At 42.4% G+C, this 22,500-nt stretch overlaps 1 protein-coding gene across 1 annotated transcript in view; it reads right to left on the reverse strand.

The window, feature by feature from the left end:
* LOC137562092 (serine-rich adhesin for platelets-like) overlaps positions 1-16,920 on the reverse strand; it is a 55,304-nt gene extending 38,384 nt beyond the window's left edge. Inside the window, exon 1 of the mRNA XM_068273428.1 lies at positions 16,824-16,920. Within this exon, the coding sequence (XP_068129529.1) occupies positions 16,824-16,920 (97 nt within the window). The remainder of the gene's footprint in view (positions 1-16,823) is intronic.
* Between the last annotated feature and the right edge of the window lie 5,580 nt (positions 16,921-22,500).

Raw genomic sequence — 22,500 nt, forward strand, 5'->3', positions numbered from 1 at the left:
ATAAAAGGACATCAGTAATACAATTTGGAAAAGCGTAAACACACAACCATTTCAACTTTCAAAATAAATAGTAACCAACAGTGCTTGAAAAAAAACAAACAAACAAAAAACAAACTTGAAGATTGAAGACACATTAGTTACGATGATCTCCAGCAAAGTCCTCACGGAGAAGACCCCAGAGAGCTGAGCCAATAGTCAAGTGGCTGGACAGTTCACATTCGAAACAGGTACAATGGCATTCACATAGCACTACTTTCTGTTACTGATGTCCCCTGTTTTCCCTGGTAGTTTATTCTGAAAATCCATCAAACATCAAATTATTGCTACACTGACTAAACACGATTTAAAGGGACACTTAAGCCAGAAAAAAATGAGTTTTACTCACCTGAGGCTTCTACCAGCCCCCTGCAACAGTCCTGTGCCCTCGCAGCCACTCACTAATCCTCTGGTCCCCCGCTGCCAGCTAGTTTCGTTTTTGCCGACAGGCCCATCAGGACTGGCCACGCGTACCTTTTTCCGCATTCCCAACTGTAATTAGCGCTATTGCGGGCTGCAACGTGTACAAAAATACGCGTTGCCACATTACGAACGCATAGATATGCGGCAATGCGTATTTTTGTACGCATTGCGGCCTGCAATAGCGCTGATTGCAGTCGGGAATGCGGAAAAAGCTACGGGTGGCCAGTCCTGACGGGCCTGTCGGCAAAAACGAAACTAGCTGGCAGCGGGAGACCAGAGGATTAGTGAGTGGCTGCGAGGACACAGGACTGCTGCAAGGGGCTGGTAGAGTAAACCTCATTTTTTTCTGGCTTAAGGTTCACTTTAATTTTTACATTTTATGAACACCGTTTGTTACTATTTATACTGAAAGTTTAAATGGTTGTGTTTTATCTTTTTAAAATAAGTGAATGATGTCTGTTAAGTTTTTCAGCAATATGTGCTGCAGTAGCTCTCTGGTAGAAACAGACCAGGTGGGCTAGCCCTCACACCAAAAGTGCATCATTGAGCCTTGGGCACTTACGGTTTACTAACTGCCATTCCTTGAATCATCACAATTTGTCTCTTGTGAAAGTTTCTTAGATTTTGCCCAATTGTTCTTTCTCCAAGGCATTGCATTCATCAACTGGGTGGTCAATTGCTGCCTGTTTCTATTCCATAAATAACACCTGAATAACAGAGTTTTTGGGTTGGTTTCCTCCCACATTACAAAAACATACAAATAAGTTAATTGGCTTCTCCCTAAACTGGCATTATACTGTAACATGAACACTTAACTATGGTTGGGTTAGATTGTCAGCTCCTCTGAAGACAGTCAGTAACATGACTATGTACTCTGTAAAGTGCTGCAGAAAATGTCAGTGCTATATAAATACATAATTATTTATTATTATTAATAATAATAATAATAATAATAATAATAATAATAATAGTAGTAGTAGTAGTAGTAGTAGTAGTAGTAGTAGTAGTAGTAGTAGTAGTAGTAGTAGTAGTAGTAGTAGTAGTAGTAGTAGTAGTAGTAGTAGGTAGTAGTAGTAGTAGTAGTAGTAGTAGTAGTAGTAGTAGTAGTAGTAGTAGTAGTAGTAGTAGTAATAATAATAATAATATTGTAGAGACATTAGGCTATGACTACGGCAGATATTACATTGTGAGCTCCTCTAAGGACAGTCATTGATATGACTATGTACTAAAGTGCTGCAGAACATGTCAGCACTATATAAATACTAACTAATCATTATAATAATCAATACTACTGACTTAACCTGTTAGTGGTTTTAATATTGTGGATGATCCATGTACACAAGCACTTGTGCTTTAAATATCTGGAGAATGTGTAGTTGTATGGTTGTTGATGTATAGAATGTATTATCTAAATTTAAACCACATAGGTACAATGAACAAAAAAACAAGGGTTATATCTGTAAACACTTAATTTCCTTAATATTTTTGCTGTACAAGTTAAATTTTGGATTGTTTTCCACATTCTGAAGACTCTTTCCATACCTAATACTGGGGTGGAGATTGTGGCAACCAGCACAGTGGCCAGAGCCCAAACAAGGGTCCTCATCCCTCAGAGTCTGATCTTCTGTCCTCTTTGTTGTTCAGCTGGGAAGTCAGGGCATCCAGTGATCCCATAGCTATCAGGTGAACAGATATACAACAGAGGCAGGGTCATCGCTGTGAGATACAAGGGGTGTGACGCAGGACCAGTGTGACACACTGACAAAGAATATAACTCATGCGGCCAAAGGTTAGTGACTTTATTGGTGCTATAGGAACAGCCCTAAAGTTCAGCCTTGATTGGTTTGTGGACACTCGGGATAAGATAGCTGTCAGGATTGATTCGGATTATTGCAATTTACGTATTTTTAAGGACAAAAAAAAACATCTGCCCAGTCTCTTGAGCTCTTCATACAGTATGTTGGTTATTAGCTTGGTAGAGTGGTCTACCCTTTCGCTGCAATACCTCCCACAGTGAATGGCAGGAGGATGTAACTACAAACCACGAGGACATCTGTGAAACTTTTATTGCCCTCCATCCTCCTTCACTTTGGTAAAAGATTACCACATTAACGCCTCTTAGCATGTGAGGCCAACCTCCGCAACACATAGTGCCACCATAACACTTCCTTACCCTCATAAATAAATACTACTGCCCAAACCCCCCCCCCCTCTAAATGTGGGTAATATAACACCCCCACTTAGCAAGTACTGGTCAAGCAGGAAGCCAAAGATTCTAGGTTCAGAGATTAGGTGTGAACTCCTACAGAGGTGTTTCCCACAATTCCTTGTGGGGTTTCCCACAATTCCCAATTCCTTGTAAAGTGGAACCCCCCCCCCCCCCCCCCCCCCCCACACACACACACACACACACACACACACACACACACACACACACACACACACACACACACACACACCACACACCACACACCACACACCACACACCACACACACACACACACACACACACACACACACACACACACACACACACACACACACACACACACACACACACACACACACACACACACACACTTATGGAGCCTGTTATATGATTTTTGTTTTCGAGCAGTAAAGATAAATTGTTGCCTTACTGAGAATACATTTTTACAGCAAGCAAGATAAGTTAAGAGAAATGACCTCTTTCTGTGTCATTAAGTTTGTAAACAGGTATTTACCTTATAACCAAGTGTATGGTTTAGTGTCTTCCGTGTCGACAGTGGTAGTGGTTAACTGATTTTATGTGGCAATACATGGGGCAGAAAAGCTATGTGAGATGACCACCTGCACAGCAGATATGACACAAAGAAAACACTAACAATTTGAAATCGGATACATATATCATTAAAGTGGCCCTGTAGTGACATATATGCAGTAAATTATATAGGTGTGATGATCGCTGCTGCAGCAGCTGTTGCTGGAAGTAGTAGTGCTGCAGCTCAGGCAGTTCTGATCTATTTCCATGCAAACTGCATAGCTTTGTCTGTCTTTCCCTGCTGTCAGCTTGTGACTGATTATCATTCACCTGTGTGGGAATCTGCATGTCTGCTCCCATTGGATGACCTCAGTATAAAGATCTGCTTCCTGCAGGGTTTCCTTGGGTTTTTCATAGCTTCAGCTTAAGCCTGTCTTGCTGTCGCTTTAGCCCCCGATCGTGTTTCTTGTTAAAGATACTTTGCTGGTCTTTGCATCATATATTGGTTCATTGCCAATATATATGCATACCAGCACGTTTATTATTTTCCTTGTATTTGTGTTACGTTGATATATCAGTGTTGCTGATATATACGTACACGAACTGTTTATTTCCTGTGTTCAGTTAGTCAGTTTTCCAGCACGTTTTGGTAGTTTGCGCGTACCGTGAACACCCGTGCTGAGCTAGTTATCCTGTTCCTGGTCCTGTTTGTGGATTGCGTTCATCTCTGCGAAGAGATAACAAATCCTTCTGAATCCTGTTCTGTTCCTGTTTGTGGATTGCGTTCATCTCTGCGAAGAGATAACGAATCCTTCTGAATCCTGTTCTGTTACTGTTTGTGGATTGCGTTCATCTCTGCGAAGAGATAGCGAATCCTTCTGAGTCCTGTTCCCTGTATTACTCCAGTCCTAGTCAGCGTTCCTGCTTATGTCATATATCGGTTCATTGCCGATATATACATATGTTAGTCAGAAGTTACAAATAGTTTCATTGATAGCTGTAATTGTAATACGCTAGGAAAACATACTTATTGTATATCTATCTGTGTTACGTTCATCTATCTTAATCCTGCTATTTTCTGACTGTCCTGTCCTGTCTTTGTGAGGCACACCATCGCCGCAGCGCATTGGCTGCCTCATTCCAGTCTGTCTGGTTTTGGACGCTTGCTGTCGCTAAGTAGCCGCTAGCTAGCAAGCGTTCATTCTGTCTACCTGTCCTGATCTCCTCAGTTCTGGTTTATGCGCTCAGCGCTACTTTGCGCTGAGACGTTATAACGAAAGCATTGTTTGTGGCTGTCAGATCTGCACCGGCTCTGTGCGCCACAATCTCCTATTGGAGTCAGTCCTCCCCTCCACTATACTAGGGATAGCCTGTTTCCTGGTGCTAGTGTGTCTACCTCCTCCACGCCAGCTCATGCGTTGCATGCTGACTGTGGAGAATACACCACCAAGCCTTACATTATGAAAACCTCATTACCAATCCCCATTGTGGGGGGGATTCCCAGAAAGTATGACACTGTTAATTATGGTTCCTGTTCCTTTAAGAAATTTGAAGAACTTAGCTCTGAAACAGAAAATGAGTTTTTCTCTGAATGTGCCAGGTTCCTGGCCAATCCCGATCTCCAAGTGACTCCTGTTTCAACCTGGGCACTCCAGCTAGTTTATATTTTGTTTAAAGGGCAATTGCTTCAGTGGGCATGTGATGTTCTCAATCATTCCGATTTGAATGAGAGACCGCTGGAATTTCTAGCGTTTGTGATCCATAACTGGTTGCGCATAGATCCATTGCCTTTCCCTCTAAATGAACTCCTGGCAGCAGGCCAATCAGCTGCTCCTTCAAATGCTTGCAAGAATGAGCAGCAAGCAGAAAGTGTTACTGATAATTTTCCTGCAGCTTTGAATAAATCATCAAAAACCGCAAGGTCAAAGGCAAAACGCAAACGTTCTAAAAAACGTGTCCAATCTGCAGAGTCGTTATCCTTAGCGACTGAGACCTATAATGAGATTCTGCCATTAACAGATAATGAAATGCAATTGTCTTTCAGGGGAGTTAAATGGACTTATGAAACTACTAATGAACTTTCATCACTGGCTAGGGAAAATAAAGATTTTTGTTTAAAATAATTATCTGAGTATGATTATGAGGAGATATTACAGAGTATTGAACAAATCAACTTATTTGTGAAGCAAGGAAAGTTTGCATACACTACAGTTAAACACTTGCTACAGGTATTAGAGATTCTTAAGAATAAGGAATCTGCCAATCACCTGCTAATTAACCCAATATATGTCCCTGCCACAATCATATCTGCAAACTGTGATCTGCCTGTTAAGTATGCTTGGAATCCTCCATTTGAGAAAGGAGAGATGGAAGCTCTGGTCAATGAATGGAAGAATGATTCAAGTTCATTTTGTCAATTTTACAGTGCAAAAGGTGAATTAGTATTGAATGCATGCATTAAGTCTGCCTATAACCTAATAAAAACTGGTGTGTGTGGGTATGACTTTGTGGCTCCATTGATCGATGTGTGGAAAATGATTTTGGATGATTTTTATGCGATTCAATCAGTTGATACCAGGGAAGACACACTGTCAATTGGAGACTGTCCCACTTCTCCAGTTACTGAGTCCCTGCCATGTCTTGTGAATGTTCCTGTAACTCCACCCTGTACCATGGATAACTCAGTGTTACTTCCCAGTAAAACAGAAGCCACTGATACTTTCTTAACTTTGCCCTGCACAAATTTCTCAGCAGAGAATCCAGAGGTCCTGCTGACTTCTGAGTCCAGCCTAGCCAGTACTCATGAGTCTTTGTTCAGTGAAACAGACACCAGAAAAATCTTGCCTGTCTCTGCAAACACTTCTGCAGAAATTACCCGTGTTAATAAAGTTCAACTCCTGTCTGATCCAGCAGATGCCAATAGATGCACTACATCAGTTTCCGAGTCCCAGCAATCCTGTCCAGAAATCTCAGAACCCCAGCATCTGAATTTTCCAATTTTACAATTGAATGGTGATTCAGATGCGCAAACATTGTGTCTTGATCTTCCTGTTTCTACACCTCGCTCTAGTTTCGTGAATAGCTCAGAGCATCTGCTCTGTGAACCTGAAATCGCAGAATTATTACCTTGTTCAGAAAATGTTCCAATAAATTTGCCCTGTACCATGAATTGTGCTGTAGATCTCTCCAATGAAACTCAGGTCACAGAATCATTATGCTGTCCAGCAGGTGCTTCCATGGTTTTGCCCTGCAATATGGACTGTTCAGTGATCCTGTCCAGTGAAGCTGTGGTCGCAGAGTCTTATGCTTCACCCAGTACTTTGGATATTTCAAACCCTCTAGCAGAAGGGTCTGAGGCACTGCTTACCTCAGTTGGTGTTGCAGTAATATTCACTTGTCTAGCAGCTGTTTTGGAATTACAGTCTGCTCTAATAAAACTTGATGAATTTCTGCCCAGCAAAGCAGAAGCCATTGAAATATTGTCCTCGTCAGCAAGTGTGTCAGATACCTTGCCCTGTACACAGTCTGATTTAACCAATGTTGTTGAGTCCCTCTCCAGTGTTGTAACAGCCGAGGAACTCCAGCCCTGTCCTCTGCATGTTTCAGAAGTCTTGCCCTGTAACATGGATAATTCTGATTCTCTGGTCAAAATAACAGAAGTCTCAGAATTTCAGTCTGATTTAGTAAGCATTCCTGAAACCCTGCCTTGTATCCTGAAAGATTCTGGTTCTCTGGCCGCTGTGGCAGAGGTTCCAGAGTCCCTTTCCTGTCCAGGGAATTCCTCAGTTTTGCCTAGTCCAGTGGGGGCTGCTGCAATACTGACTTGTTCTGCAGCGCCTCATGAGCTCCAATCCAGTATATTAAATGAGTCTCTGTCCAGTCCAGAGGTAGTTGTGGAGTCCCTATCTGGTTCAGTGCATACATCAGAAGATTTGTCCTGTCTTGTTAGTGCCCCTGAATCTGATTTGTTACTGACTTTGCTGGAATCAGCGACATCTAAGTCTGATCCTGCATTCTCGTGTAAAAATCCAGTAGTTGCGAAGTCTAGTCATGATGATTTTTTTTTGGCCGGTCCTGGTTTTGGTCCCGTCTTGGCTGACCCTGAGGCTCACAGTTCCTTGACGTGCCCAGAGGTTTCTCTTGTGCCAGTGTGCCCAGATGTTCTTAGTGTGCCAGAATGCCCAAGTGTGTGTAAGGTGTTAGCGTGCTCTGATGCTTCCTTAGTGGCAACATGTTCTGATGTTGCCAGTCTGCCTGCATGCCCAGAGATGGTTCTGGTCCCTGAAAGCCCTGATATTGATGTTTGTCCTTGTGGCCATGACTCGGGAATTGCCCTAGGTTCCATAGGGGTTCTTGATAGTTCTCCATGTGAGCCTAAGGGGCATTCTGACCTATGGGGATCTCTTTGGAGCTTCAAGGTGTTCTGGGAGGTCTCTGAGAAAACTTGTCCTGGTGCCTTGGACTGGTTCAACAGTGGGTTTTGTGTTGGTAAAGACAGTACCGGTGGGCATTGCAAAGGCTTTGGCGTTTCTGAACGGTTCCTGGAAGGCGGTGGGTATCGCTCAGGGAATTTCGGAGGGCTTTCTTCTGGAAATCATGGTTCTGATGGGTGTCACATTGGGGCTTGTAGTACTGATGGGCATGGTTCTGTAGGTTCTGGTTCTGATGGGTCCAGTCTTGTGGGGGCTGATTCTGGAATTCGGTCTTGCCGGGCTGTCCCGGTCATCATGAATTATCAGTCGGACTGTTTTGTTGGGAATTTCAGTTTTGAAAAGCGTCTGGAATCCGCTTTTAAGGGCGGGGGTACTGTGATGATCGCTGCTGCAGCAGCTGTTGCTGGAAGTAGTAGTGCTGCAGCTCAGGCAGTTCTGATCTATTTCCATGCAAACTGCATAGCTTTGTCTGTCTTTCCCTGCTGTCAGCTTGTGACTGATTATCATTCACCTGTGTGGGAATCTGCATGTCTGCTCCCATTGGATGACCTCAGTATAAAGATCTGCTTCCTGCAGGGTTTCCTTGGGTTTTTCATAGCTTCAGCTTAAGCCTGTCTTGCTGTCGCTTTAGCCCCCGATCGTGTTTCTTGTTAAAGATACTTTGCTGGTCTTTGCATCATATATTGGTTCATTGCCAATATATATGCATACCAGCACGTTTATTATTTTCCTTGTATTTGTGTTACGTTGATATATCAGTGTTGCTGATATATACGTACACGAACTGTTTATTTCCTGTGTTCAGTTAGTCAGTTTTCCAGCACGTTTTGGTAGTTTGCGCGTACCGTGAACACCCGTGCTGAGCTAGTTATCCTGTTCCTGGTCCTGTTTGTGGATTGCGTTCATCTCTGCGAAGAGATAACGAATCCTTCTGAATCCTGTTCTGTTCCTGTTTGTGGATTGCGTTCATCTCTGCGAAGAGATAACGAATCCTTCTGAATCCTGTTCTGTTACTGTTTGTGGATTGCGTTCATCTCTGCGAAGAGATAGCGAATCCTTCTGAGTCCTGTTCCCTGTATTACTCCAGTCCTAGTCAGCGTTCCTGCTTATGTCATATATCGGTTCATTGCCGATATATACATATGTTAGTCAGAAGTTACAAATAGTTTCATTGATAGCTGTAATTGTAATACGCTAGGAAAACATACTTATTGTATATTTATCTGTGTTACGTTCATCTATCTTAATCCTGCTATTTTCTGACTGTCCTGTCCTGTCTTTGTGAGGCACGCCATCGCCGCATCGCATTGGCTGCCTCATTCCAGTCTGTCTGGTTTTGGACGCTTGCTGTCGCTAAGTAGCCGCTAGCTAGCAAGCGTTCATTCTGTCTACCTGTCCTGATCTCCTCAGTTCTGGTTTATGCGCTCAGCGCTACTTTGCGCTGAGACGTTATAACGAAAGCATTGTTTGTGGCTGTCAGATCTGCACCGGCTCTGTGCGCCACAATCTCCTATTGGAGTCAGTCCTCCCCTCCACTATACTAGGGATAGCCTGTTTCCTGGTGCTAGTGTGTGTACCTCCTCCACGCCAGCTCATGCGTTGCATGCTGACTGTGGAGAATACACCACCAAGCCTTACAATAGGATACCCATATTTGTGGTAATTTTCCTGGTGTCAGCATTGAAAGCGCTTCCTATGTCTATATATAAATTGTTGTATATTAGTATGTAATCCACCCATCCTCCCAGTGATGTTTAGCCTAGGCTATTTAGCTATGTAGAAAGCGGAATGGCCCAGGGCCATTTTTGGGGGCAGGAGGGAGTGCAGCACATGAGGGGGGAACAATAACCACAAAGGGTGGCGGGCCCCCCCATCAGTGCTTCCCCATCCAGCATTGATGGCAGCTAGAGGTGCCCAAGGTGGGGGGAAGTATACCTGTGTATACTGGGGGCTTTTATGCATGGCTATACTAAGGGTACTTCTACCTGGCTATACTGAGGGCACCTTTATCTGTGTATACTGGGGGCATATACTGTATGCCTGGCTATACTAGGGGCACCTCTACCTGGCAATACTGAGGGCACCTATATCTGGCTATACTGGGAGTGCCTATACCTGTGTATACTAGGGGCATTTATGCCTGGCTGTACTAGGGGCACCTCTACCTGGCTATACTGAGGGCACCTATATCTGGCTATATGGGGGCACCTATACCTGTTTATACTGGGGGCATCTATGCCTGGCTATACTGGGGGCATATACTGTATGCCTGGCTATACTAGGGGCATTTATGCCTTGCTATACTAGGGGCACCTCTACCTGGCTATACTGAGGGCACCTATATCTGGCTATATGGGGGCACCTATACCTGTTTATACTGGGGGCATCTATGCCTGGCTATACTGAGGGCACCTATAACTGTGTATACTAGGGGCATTTATGCCTTGCTATACTAGGGGCATCTCTACCTGGCTATACTGAGGGCACCTATATCTGGCTATATGGGGGCACCTATACCTGTTTATACTGGGGGCATCTATGCCTGGCTATACTGGGGGCATATACTGAATGCCTGGCTATACTAGGGGCAACTCTACCTGGCAATACTGAGGGCACCTATATCTGGCTATACTGGGAGTGCCTATACCTATGTATACTAGGGGCATTTATGCCTTGCTATACTAGGGGCATCTCTACCTGGCTATACAGAGGGCACCTATATCTGGCTATACTGGGAGCACCTATACCTGTGTATACTAGGGGCATTTATGCCTGGCTATACTAGGGGCATTTATGCCTGGCTATACTAGGGGCACCTCTACCTGGCTATACTGAGGGCACCTATACCTGGCTATACCAGGGGCACCTATACTTGGTGGTGGGGCCCAATTCAAAGTTTTCCAGAAGGGGCCCAGTGATTTCTAGTCACACCCCTGGTACCAAGAAAAAAGTCCAAAGCTAGTTATTTATTTTGTTATGAGCTAAATGAAGTAGGTTTTACAAACCTACATGGCTGACATGGCTGCTGTGCACATTTTACAATGACAATGAGAATATGAAACACCAGGACAATAGATACTATTGCTACAACATATACAGTTTGTTCACTTTTGGGTTTATTTTTAGTTCAGGTTTGCTTTCATTTGACATGACTCAGGCATATATGTCACCACCTGATTGTAGACGAAAGTAAAAACCAGTTTAGGCTTGCTGGATCTCTTACAGTAGGTTCTCCAGCATGCCCTACCTTACCACAACCTTAGTAAAGGGGAATGTGTAATACAACCAAATCCCAGTGACTCACTATAGAGCAACAACCCTCACGGAATCTCTACTGATGACCAGTATATAATAAAAATGGTATCAATTAAACATTTATCTAGAATGGGAGCGGCTTGTTGGGTGGGTACATTTACCCAACATGGCTATTACTGATAACCTTTCTCTCCTCTAGATGCTATCGCAATACAACCTTACGTCATGAATAAAGAGAAAAAGTCGTAACAGTGGTATAACATATTGCAAAAGATATCTTAATTTATTACATTTATTAACATTCCTGGTGGTAAGCCCGAGCTGAGCTCGGGCTATGCTGCGCAGGAGGATTTCTCAGGCCCTGCTGGGCCGATTTGCATAATTTTTTTTCTTGGTACACGCAGCTAGCACTTTGCTAGCTGCGTGTACTGCCCGATTGCCGCTGCTCCGCGCCTATTCGCCGCTACCCACCGCGCCGCGCCCCCCCCCCAGACCTCATGCGCTGCCTGGCCAATCAGTGGCAGGCAGCGCTGAGGGGTGGATCGAGACTCCCTTTGACATCGATGACATCGGTGACGTCATCCCGCCCATCGCCATGGCGACGGGGGAAGCCTTAATGGAAATCCTGTTCAAAACGGGATCTCCGGACGGGCTCGAAGAGGGTGGGGGGATGCCGCTGCACAGCGGCTATCATGTAGCTAGCGCTAGGCTAGCTACATGATTTAAAAAAAAAAAAAAAAAAATAGTGCTGCGCTACCCCCTGGCGGTTTTAATTGACTGCCAGGAGGGTTAAGAAAGATATAGCAGATCATGTGTCCAGTGCGTGAACTTCGATAAATGAACTCCAGGACTTCAGGAACTCAAGAAACTGAGGGGATAAAGAAGAAACTTTCTGGCCTTCACTGTGAGAGTCCCAAGATGCCAAAATACTGTCTTATCTACATAGGAAAGCATAGAACTAGCATAATTACATGCAGGTCCCATACTCTCCTCCACAGAATATATTGGTGCTTTAACTTAATAATATCATTATAATAATAATTCACTTTTTCCCAAACGTTTTCTCCTAGGTGATATTTCCACACCTTGTCATAAACAACCAGCAAGCAAAAGAATATTCAAAATAATTTTCAAAGCGCTGTTTTACCTTCTTTTTGGTACTGTATCAATTGTAAAACGATGAAAGGTTAATTTAAAGAGAAGATTCAAATTATCTCCTAGGAGATAACTCTGTAAAAAAAGGGGGTATTTGCATATGGAACGAGGGCCCATATGCAATTCACTTTTTCTCTTGAGGTTTCTCCAAGTTGATATTTTAAAACTTGTCAATAAAATGCATTTGAAACCACAAGAAAGAAGGAAATGCTCAACATAATGTTGATAGCTCTTTTTTTTTTTTACTATTTTTGGTACTTTTTTTAATTGTGAAATGCTGAAAAGTTATTTTAAAGCGAAGCTGAAAGGTTATCCCCTAGGGGAAAACTTAGGAGAAAAAGCCAATTGCATATTGGTGTCAGGAATGCTAATATACTGTAGTATTTAGAACAAATGGAAATTTAAAGGGGCACTACAGCAAAAAACTGTGAAGAAGTACATTTTTTACAGAGTAAAATGAGCCATAAATTACTTCTCTCCTATGTTGCTGTCACTTACAGTAGGTAGTAGAAATCTGACAGAAGTGACAGGTTTTGGACTAGTCTATCTCTTTTTAGGGGATTCTCAGGGATATATTTATTTTCAAAAGCACTTAGTGAATGGCAGTTGCTCTGTCCAACTGCCAAAAAACTGTGTAGGGAGCAGGGAAGCTGGCCAGCATCATTGTTTAAATCCTTTTTAGGGAATATCTTTATAAATAATAAAAGTCTTGCTGAGAACCCCCTATGAAGAGATGGACTAGTCCAAAACCTGTCGCTTCTGTCAGATTTCTACTACCTACTGTAAGTGACAGCATTATAGGAGAAAAGTAATTTATAGCTCATTTTACTATGGAAAAAACGTACTTCTTATTTGTATATGTTTGTACATATTTTAAATTTTACAATTTTTCGCCATAGTGCCCCTTTACCCTAACAAAAAATAGTACTTGTAAGACTGGGGGCAGGCCCTGATTTACCTCACAGGAGGAGCCTATAGGGCCCGATGTCTTGGCACCCTAGACTTCCATCTGCACTGCTGTCTGGCCCGGCTGTCACTTCTCCCTTAGTTCCCTTGCCATCATAGGTGGCTACAGGTGCCCCTTAGTATTAGGAAGCCAGAAGTACCATCAGTATTAAGTAGCTACAGTTGGCCCCAACTATTAGGTAGCTAGAGGTGTCCCTGACTGAAGGGAGTTCTGGTCAGTGGAATGCCAAACCTGGATGAGTGACCTCTCATTTACACTCCACTCAGGGCTCTGTATAGGGAAGAAAGGAGAAAGGCACGTGGAGAGGGGAGTGAGCCGCCTTTCCATCATCAGGTCCCTGTAGACACGTGCCTACAGTGCCTTATGGTAAATCCGGCCCTCACTGGGGGCCATATGCAATTCACTTTTCTCCTGAGTTGTCATAAATGCCATTGAAGCCACCAGCAAGTGAGAAAATACTCAAAATAAATTTGGTAGTACTTTTTCTCAAACTTTTGGGTACTTTTTCAATTGTAAAATGCTGAAAAGTTAGTTAAAAGAGAAGATTTTCAATGCAAATATGGCAAAAGTTTGCAAGCAGAACTGACCAACACTAGTTAATGTCATTGTATAGTTTTGCATGACTACACAGATGTACAGACTAACCAGCAAGCTCATAGTGAACCAGAACTCATTGGAGTGGGGAGTGTGTGTGTACTTCTTAAAAGGACAACAATGGTTAATTTGCATATATTCAGCAGTGGTGCCTGGGAGACATCTCGGAGCTCACTCCAACCTGAATTATCGCAAATTCTTTCAGTTTAAGGCCTCTTTCACAGTGGGATGTTGCGTTTGATGCGACGTTAAGGTCGCACAATGCGGGCCTAATGCAACGCATATACACTTTCACAGTGCGCCGTTAAAGTCGCACATTAGAAAATGTATTTACTATGGAACGAAAATGGCGCATGTGGAACATAAAAAAAAAAAACAGATTCATTGCTAAACACACAGCATGCAGCACTTTCTAATAATGCCACGCATTACACAAAAACGCAACGTGTGCACTGTGAATGTCGCACAGATTTAGTATTGCTGTGCGTTACTCTGCGTTGAAACATTTTTAACGTGCGACTTTAACATCACACTGTGTAAGAGGCCTTAAAGAGACTCCGTAACAAAAATTGCATCCTGTTTTTTATCATCCTACAATTTCAAAAAGCTATTCTAATGTGTTCTGGCTTACTGCAGCACTTTCTGCTATCACAGTCTCTGTAATAAATCTATGCATCTTTCCCCTGTCAGACTTGTCGGCCTGTGTCTGGAAGGCTGCCAAGTTCTTCAGTGTTGTGGTTCTGCTATGAACTCCCACTTCCAGGCCCCTCTATGCACACTGCCTGTGTGTTATTTGGAATTAGAGCAGCTTCTCTCTTCTCTCTTATCTTTTACAAGCTGGATAAATCTTCCTCTGAGCTGGCTGGGCTTTCACATACTGAAGAATTACAGACAAGGGCAAAGCTGTTTGCAGGAAGAAACAAGCAGCCTGAAACTTCAGTGCATGAGAGATGCAGAGGGAAAGAAACACACAAATGATCTCTTGAGATTAAAAAGGAAGGCTGTATACAGCCTGCTTGTGTATGGATGTATTTTCTATGTGTGGACATACTGTACATCAACCTACTTCCTGTTTTGGTGGCCATTTTGTTTGTTTATAAACAAACTTTTTAAAACTGTTTTTAACCACTTTTAATGCGGCGAGGAGCGGCGAAATTGTGTCAGAGGGTAATAGGAGATGTCCCCTAACGCACTGGTATGTTTACTTTTGTGCGATTTTAACAATACAGATTCTCTTTAAGAAAGCAAACTTTTGTTTGCTTTCTCTGCACAACAGCTTTTCAGGCAGTTTTATGAGAGCCATTATCAGGGCCGGATTTGCACTTGCCAGGGCCCTAGGCCAGCTGTCACCAACCCCCCCCCCCCCATTCTGTCCAACTCTGACTAGTGATCACTGGGTTACATGGGCTCCTGTCTGTTTTGCTGCTTTGCCCCCCCCCCCCCCCCCCTGTTCAACAAAGAAGCAGTGCATGCTCTGTCCACTCCATGTAATTTTGCACTCCAGCCTGGATGCACAGCAGCTGATTGTGTTCAGGGCTTGCATAATCCAGAAATGACGCTCATATATGAGCAGCACTTGTCAAGTACACATACCCATAACACTCCAAGCCTCAGCTGCTGTGCACCTGCATACAGGAGTGCAAAATTACAAGAAGCCCGAGAGGACAGAGTATGCACTGCTTCTTTGTCCTTTGTGCGACTTGCTTCAGTCAGTCACAAACAGGTGATGGCAAAGGAGAGAAACCCATCCAAAGCAGAGAACAGGTAAGTAGAAGGATCCGACACTACACACGCTGGCATAGATGTAGTGTAATTCTAGTTAGGTACACACGATACAATTCTGACAGATTTACTGTCAGATCGATTATTTCCAATGTCTGATCTGATTTCCGATCAATTTTTCAATCGATTTTCCGTTCATTTCTATGAAAAAATCATTCAGAAAATCTATCGGATAGCAGATCGGACATGTTGGAAATAGTCGATATGACAGTAAATCTGTCAGAAAATTGCATCATGTGTATCTAGCATAAGCTCAGGTGTACTTTTCTCAGTGACAATTTAGCACTTGGGGCAAGTTAAGACAGATCTTAATCAGTCAGCAGGAAGTTTTTACATTTTGTAACAGAATAATAATATTTATTGGCTAACCAAAAGAAAATAGTGAGCCTTTGGCTAATGAGTCACCCTTAGACTTTGTTCCTGTATGCAAGATGTTAGGACATACAGTTATATATACAGTCAGCAGGAGATGCATACATTGTTTTGTGAATATAAATAAATGTAATACAGTTCTCATTCTGTTTCAAAACACCCTGCTTTCACTGATGGCTAACACAGTACAATGCTTTGCTGCTTCTAAAACATGTCAGGAAAGATTTAAACTGTAGCACAGAGAGAATGTTGCTGTCCTTCCTTAGGAAATAAAAACAAACCATACATTCAACAGGTCTCAGGTCTAACAGCTCTGACCAAGTAATAAACATCAGTCAGGGGGAGAGGAGAGCTGATAATTCCTGTCCGTGAATGCGTGCTGCATAAAGAAAGTAATCTGAACTCAAAAGTTCTACTACTTGAGCACATATATTTTTCTTCTCACAGCAGCTTGTATGTCCCCACTCATTATACTAAGGACAAGATCCTCAGATGACAACATATGCTGACTGTCATCACACACACTCTGCAGTGAGAGAGATGCAGGGATCTCTGGAATTCAGGCAGAATAGAGCAAAGCAGAAGTGATTTACTTTGACATGTGACCTCTTATCTCTCCAAGTCCTGCGCCCTTCTGAATTTTATTGCCCTAGGCCTTGACCTTTGTGGCCTTCCCAGAAATCCGGCCCTGGCCATTATTAATACCATGAAGCCCTTTTCACAGTGGTAAGTTGCGTTACAGAATAATTCTTTACTTTCAAATAGCTTTATTGAAGAAGGAACATTACAATGACATTCAAATGGCACTATCATCTTAAGGTCATACATTTGTCATTGATTGTAACCAGATAAGGTAAGGAAGATCAACATATCTTCCCCTTGTGGGTAAAACATACAAACAATACAGTTTAACTACTTAGCTATCATTGTATACATGGCACTAGTTTATCAGATAAACAGCCTAAAATGGGTTGGACCGAGTTGTCTGAGTATCAGTGTCAGTAAGGGTAGGAAGAGCAACTAGTATGATGGATGTCAAAATAAGGAGATATCCTTCATGTGTTACCTAGAATGAGTGTATGTAGATGGTTCCCATATGCCGAGGATATCCAGTCTTGCCATAAGAATAGGAACATATTAGAGTCTCCTGTAGTAAGAGCCATGATGTATTCATTAAGGCATATGTAGTTTATTTTTTGTATAACTTTTTCCCAGCACAAATCAGTTAAAAGCCAGGATTGGGCAATATGTGATCTGGCAGCTACTAAAAATTTTGTGAATAAGATTTTTCCTCCCCTAGGGAGGGATGGTGAGTTAAGATTAAGTAGGGCCAGTGTCGGGGATGGGTGGAGGGGTAGGTTCCAGAGTTCTGTTGATAACTCATAGGGCTCGTTTCCACTATCGCGAATCTGCATGCGTCCAACGCATGCAGAGTCGCACATGTAATGCAAGTGGATGGGCCTGTTTCCACTGTAGCGTTGTTGAGGTGCGTTTTTTTCAGCGGTAAAAAAACGCACAAAAGAGCCAACGAATTCGCCTGCGAGTGGAATGCATGCGAATCGCCGCTAATGTATTTAATAGTAAAAACGCATGCGTTTGTTACATGCGTTTTTACCCGCGATTTCGCGTGCGATTTCGCACCTTTTTCAATTTTATTTTGCCCTGGCAGTGTCATGGTTAATTTCGCATGGCACCCTGCCATGCGAAATCGCACGCGAAATCGCGGGTAAAAACGCATGCGGAAGCGCATCCGCATGCGTTTTTACAAGCGTCGGAATGCCGGCGAAATCGCGTCGCAACAGTGGAAACAAGCCCATAGACTTTTCCCCAAAGGGCTTGTGCCTTGGGACACTTCCACCATATATGCATGTAGTCCCCATTGTCTTGGCATCCCCTGAAGCATGTGCTTGGGGATTGTGTTTTATATTTGTTTATTCTGGTGGGCGTTAGATAAGTCCTATATAAGAGTTTGAGGGAGGTTTCTGTCAGAGAAACATTGCTAGAGCATTTAGATGTGTTCTTCCAAATTAATGCCCACTGGCTGTCTGTTATTTCTATTCCCAAATCTTTATCCCATTTTGTTTGATAGTTTTTTTTTCCAGTGTTAAAGGTAGTAGGAGACATTTATAGAACAATGATATAGGCTTCAGTACTTCCCCCATCTGAGTAAGATATTTTTCTAGTATTGTCAATGAAGGTGGGATACTTTATTTCCATTGCTGGGTTATATAGTGCTGAAGTTGAATAGAGCGAAATACTTCAGAAGGTGGTGGATTAATTGTGGATTGGATATTGCCTGTCCCTCTAACCAATATATCCTGGAAGTGTATAAACTTGTTTTCCGTCCACCATTTATAATATCTAGGGTCTATTCCTGGGATAAAATCAGGGTTTCTAGTAATGGGGGCCAGTGGGGAGTTTATGGATATCAGCTTAAATTTAAAGCGTAACATTTTCCAAAGCTTGAAAGAATAGGAAATAATTGGGTTATTTGTGTTTATGATAGATTTCGGGATTTCTTTGAACCAAATCGCATGCTGTATTCTAAAAGGGGCTATTAAGGCATTTTCTATTTCCCTCCATTGAGAAGAGTGGTTTCTAAATGTTGCACTGTATAGTTGAGAGAGCCTGGCTGCGTAGAACAATTTTTGAATGTTGGGAACTCCCAATCCCCCATTTAGTTTATTCCTATACATAATTGATGATGCAATACGTGGTTTCCGTCTATTCCAGATAAATCTCGATATGTCTTTCTGTACGTTGTGGAAATACGAGCGGGGGACCTCTATCGATAGGGATCTGAATAGGTAAAGCAATTTAGGCAGAGTAATCATTTTAATTGAGGCAATCCTGCCCATCCAGGAAATTTTCAAGTTCTCCCAGGCTAGGAGTTTAGCTTTTATTGTCTTCAGAAGGGGGAGGTAATACTGTTCATAAAGGGATTTAATCTCATCTGTTATTTGTATTCCTAAGTATTTTATTTTTTTATTTTTCCAGAGAAAGTGGAAGTTATCTTTAATCTGTTGTTCTAGATTGGGAGGGAAATTCAAAGTTAACGCTTCTGTTTTTTCTTGGTTCCCCAGGAGACCCGAGGCTATTCCGAAGCTCTTAAGTGTCTGGATGGCGTTGGGTATCGATATGATGGGGTCTGTCAGAGTGAGTAATAAGTCATCTGCAAATGCATTGCATTTAAATATATCTGGGCCAATCTGGATTCCTTTTATTGAGGGGTTTGTTCGAATAGCTTCTAATAGTGTTTCAAAGGCCAGTATCGTTACAGAATAATTCTGCATGTCAACTCACTGCCCATACCATTTTATGGGCCTATTCACAGTAACGGATTGCGTTATTCTAACTCACTGCATGCAGGCTTTGTATTAAAGTCTATGGCCAGTCTGCATTGCAGTTCACAGTCATTGTAAAGCATGAATTATGCAACTGACCACTGTGAACCCAGCCTCAGTATCAGTAGAGATAGCAAATAATGACAGCAATGCCAGCAATCGATAATAACATCAATACCAAGTAGCAAATATCTAGCAATAAATTACAGTTACAATAATCTAGTAAAATTTTCCTACAGATGCCGCTCTTTGAGTTCTTAGGTAGCTACATAATCACAAAGCAGTAACGGGCTGGGCGATCTATGCTCGGCACTAAATGCTTAATTACATTTTACCTTGGCTACCAATAAACTAGAGGATCCAGTTCAGGATCTTAAGCGATACCCGAAGTGACATGTGACATGATGAGATAGACATGTGTATGTACAGTGCCTAGCACACAAATAACTATGCTGTGTTCCTTTTTTTCTTTCTCTGCCTGAAAGGGTTAAATATCAGGTATGTAAGTGGCTGACTCACTCCTGACTCAGACAGGAAGTGACTACAGTGTGACCCTCACTGATAAGGAATTCCCCTTTCTACCTCTTTCTTGCTCTCAGAAGCCATTTTCTGCTACAAAAGTGTTTTATAGTTGCAATGTCTTATCAGTGAGGGTCACACTGTAGTCACTGTAGTCAGCCACTTACATACCTGATATTTAACTCTTTCAGACAGAGAAAGACAAAAAGGAACACAGCACAGTTATTTGTGTGCTAGGCACTGTACATACACATGCCAATCTCATCATGTCACATGTCACCTTAGGTATCCTTTAACCCTAACTTACAAAGCTCTCCATGATCTCTCTTTTGTATATTGGCGTATACCATTTTCTGCATAATTATGATGAACCCCATGTTTGTTTCCTACTTTGTACAGGGCCGTGGAATATGTTTGTGCTTTCTAAATTATTAATAATATAACATTGCATATTTTGCTTGCATGCTTGGCCTGCTTGGTTTGGTGCTACTTTACCACTAAAGAGAATGTGCTGGGATTTACAATTATTGCTCAATGCTGGTGATGGCATGTCAGATTAGCTGCATGTCATTGTAAGTTGCTGTGTTTATTTTAAGGCACAATGTTGATTGAGATACTCTATGTTGCTATTTGTTGTGATTTCCTGATGAAGCAGACTTTGTTATGCGAAAATGCATGAAAATCTATCAGTGACTTGAGTTGACCAGCATCGTATACAAATATGCAAAATGATAGGGATAGAGTTCATGATGGATAATATATGGCATCGGGACTATTGCTCGTAAATAGTGCACTTCTCTTACGTTAGATTGGCCACGACTGGCTGAAGTAACGGGACCCGGTACCAAAGATGGAGGAGACTGAGGACGGCAACGTGGGAGTGATCCGTGCGGATGGGACTGGAGGAAGCCCCAGGTATGTATAAAACTGTTAGAGTTGCTCAGGTCTGGTTTCCTTTAGGGCCCATTCACACTAGAGCGTTTTGGCGGCAATTTTGGCAAGACGCTTAAGCTCTAGTGCTTTTTAAAGCGCTAGTGCAATAATACTCTATGGGCCCGTTTTCACTTGGGCGATTTGCGTTAATCGCCGTTGATTAATGCAAATCGCCAAACGCAAACGTGTAGCCTGCCCCATTTTAGGCGATTTTCTAGCGATCGCGTTCAGTGCTTTAGAAGCGCTAAACGCGAACGCGAAAAAATCGCCAAGTGTGAATGGCGATTTTTCCACGTTAATTGCCAAAAATTGCCTGAACAAAACGCTAGCAAAAGCACTAATGTTTTGTGTTTTGCAAGTGTGATTGGATCAGGTCTCTCTGACTTTCTGCTCAGTCTAATAATGCTGCATATGCTATAACTACAGTATGTCAGCATTGCATAACCTGCCAGCAAGAACATAAGAAATAATGGTTCATATGCAATTTACAAAATCATATATAAATCAATGAACACAGACACAAGCCCGGACCAAAGTTTTAAGACATACAAATGAAAATGTGATTCGGTAGTTAGAAAGCATTTTCGTTGCTTCAGAGTCCAAAGATGTTTTGTAAGTACACAACATTGCCTTAAAGCGGACCTTAACTCGGAACTCTCTCTCTACTCTAAAAGGTAAGAAACAGGATAATAACCTTTACAGAAAAAAAACAAAACATTTCTTTGTTACAACTTACAGAACTCGTGCAATAAATCTGCAGTGTGGCTACTTCCCACAATGCACCGCTACTAAATATGCAAATGATCTCTTTATGTGTGCAGCGATTGTCACTGTGAATTCCTCTTCTCCCAGTATGGTTATGTTTCTACATTGAATGCTCAAACCTAAATACAGGCAAATGTGCTTCCTTCTTATAGTACAGTAGTTACTCTATTAATATACATTGTCTCATGTGGCTTTTTATTAAATGTGCTAAAGAAGATTGTATTTTAAATTTTAATAGTTGGCCAGATTCCTATACACTTCAAGGTTCCCCTATAATGCTATTATAGACAATTTTGCTCATGAAAATCCTATCCAGCCTATACTCAATATGCAAAATACTTCTAATTAGGATGTGAGGATAGAAATACAAACAAAATGAACAATATATCTATAAACACAATATATAGGTTTTCTTTCTCCCCATGAAATGAATTCAATTTTTAGGCTTCATTAGGCTGAATTATTGTAGGCTAAATAGAGCAGTCATTCTGACCCATTCTGCTGCCAACTGTAACGATTGGTGTCAGCACACAGAGAGAATCTGATTATTGATGATCTGCAGAATCATCAACAATACAGATGTATATCTGATTATGGATGATCTGCAGAATCACCAATAATACAAGTATGACTAACCTCTGGACACCTAATGAAGTGTAAGTGTTTGGTGTAACTGTAGGCTATCTCCCGTGAGGCGGGAGACACAGGCAGCTCGGCCAGGAACCACCTGAGGGGCAGGTGGCCCTTGGCTGTGCAGGGACTATCTCCTTGAGAGGAGGAATAGAGAGACCCTGGCAACCAGTGATACTTGGTGATTAAATATTAGACTGTAGTGCAGCCAGGGGACTCCAGAGGAGTAGAGGCCACTGGCTGCTAGCAGGCCAGACTCTCTGAGGAGCAGGAGTCCTAATAGCTAACTGACACTTGGTGGAATAGTGTCACTGCTAGTACAGATAGACTGAGCACTCAAGGGATGAGTGACAGCCTGGAGGGTCAGGCAGGCCAAATAGTCATAACAGATATTAAAGCACAGTCCTAGTCTGAGGTGTGAGGTCCGTGGTCTCGACACCCAGGAACTAGTCTAAAGAATAACTCAGCAATGACACAGTGATCCTAAGCTTGGGTGTGAGGTCCTTGGTCACAACACCCCGGAACTGGTCTAAAGTATAACACAGCAATGAC

The sequence above is a fragment of the Hyperolius riggenbachi genome, chromosome 3 (assembly GCF_040937935.1).
Source record: "Hyperolius riggenbachi isolate aHypRig1 chromosome 3, aHypRig1.pri, whole genome shotgun sequence".
NCBI classification, from domain to species: Eukaryota; Metazoa; Chordata; class Amphibia; order Anura; family Hyperoliidae; genus Hyperolius; species Hyperolius riggenbachi.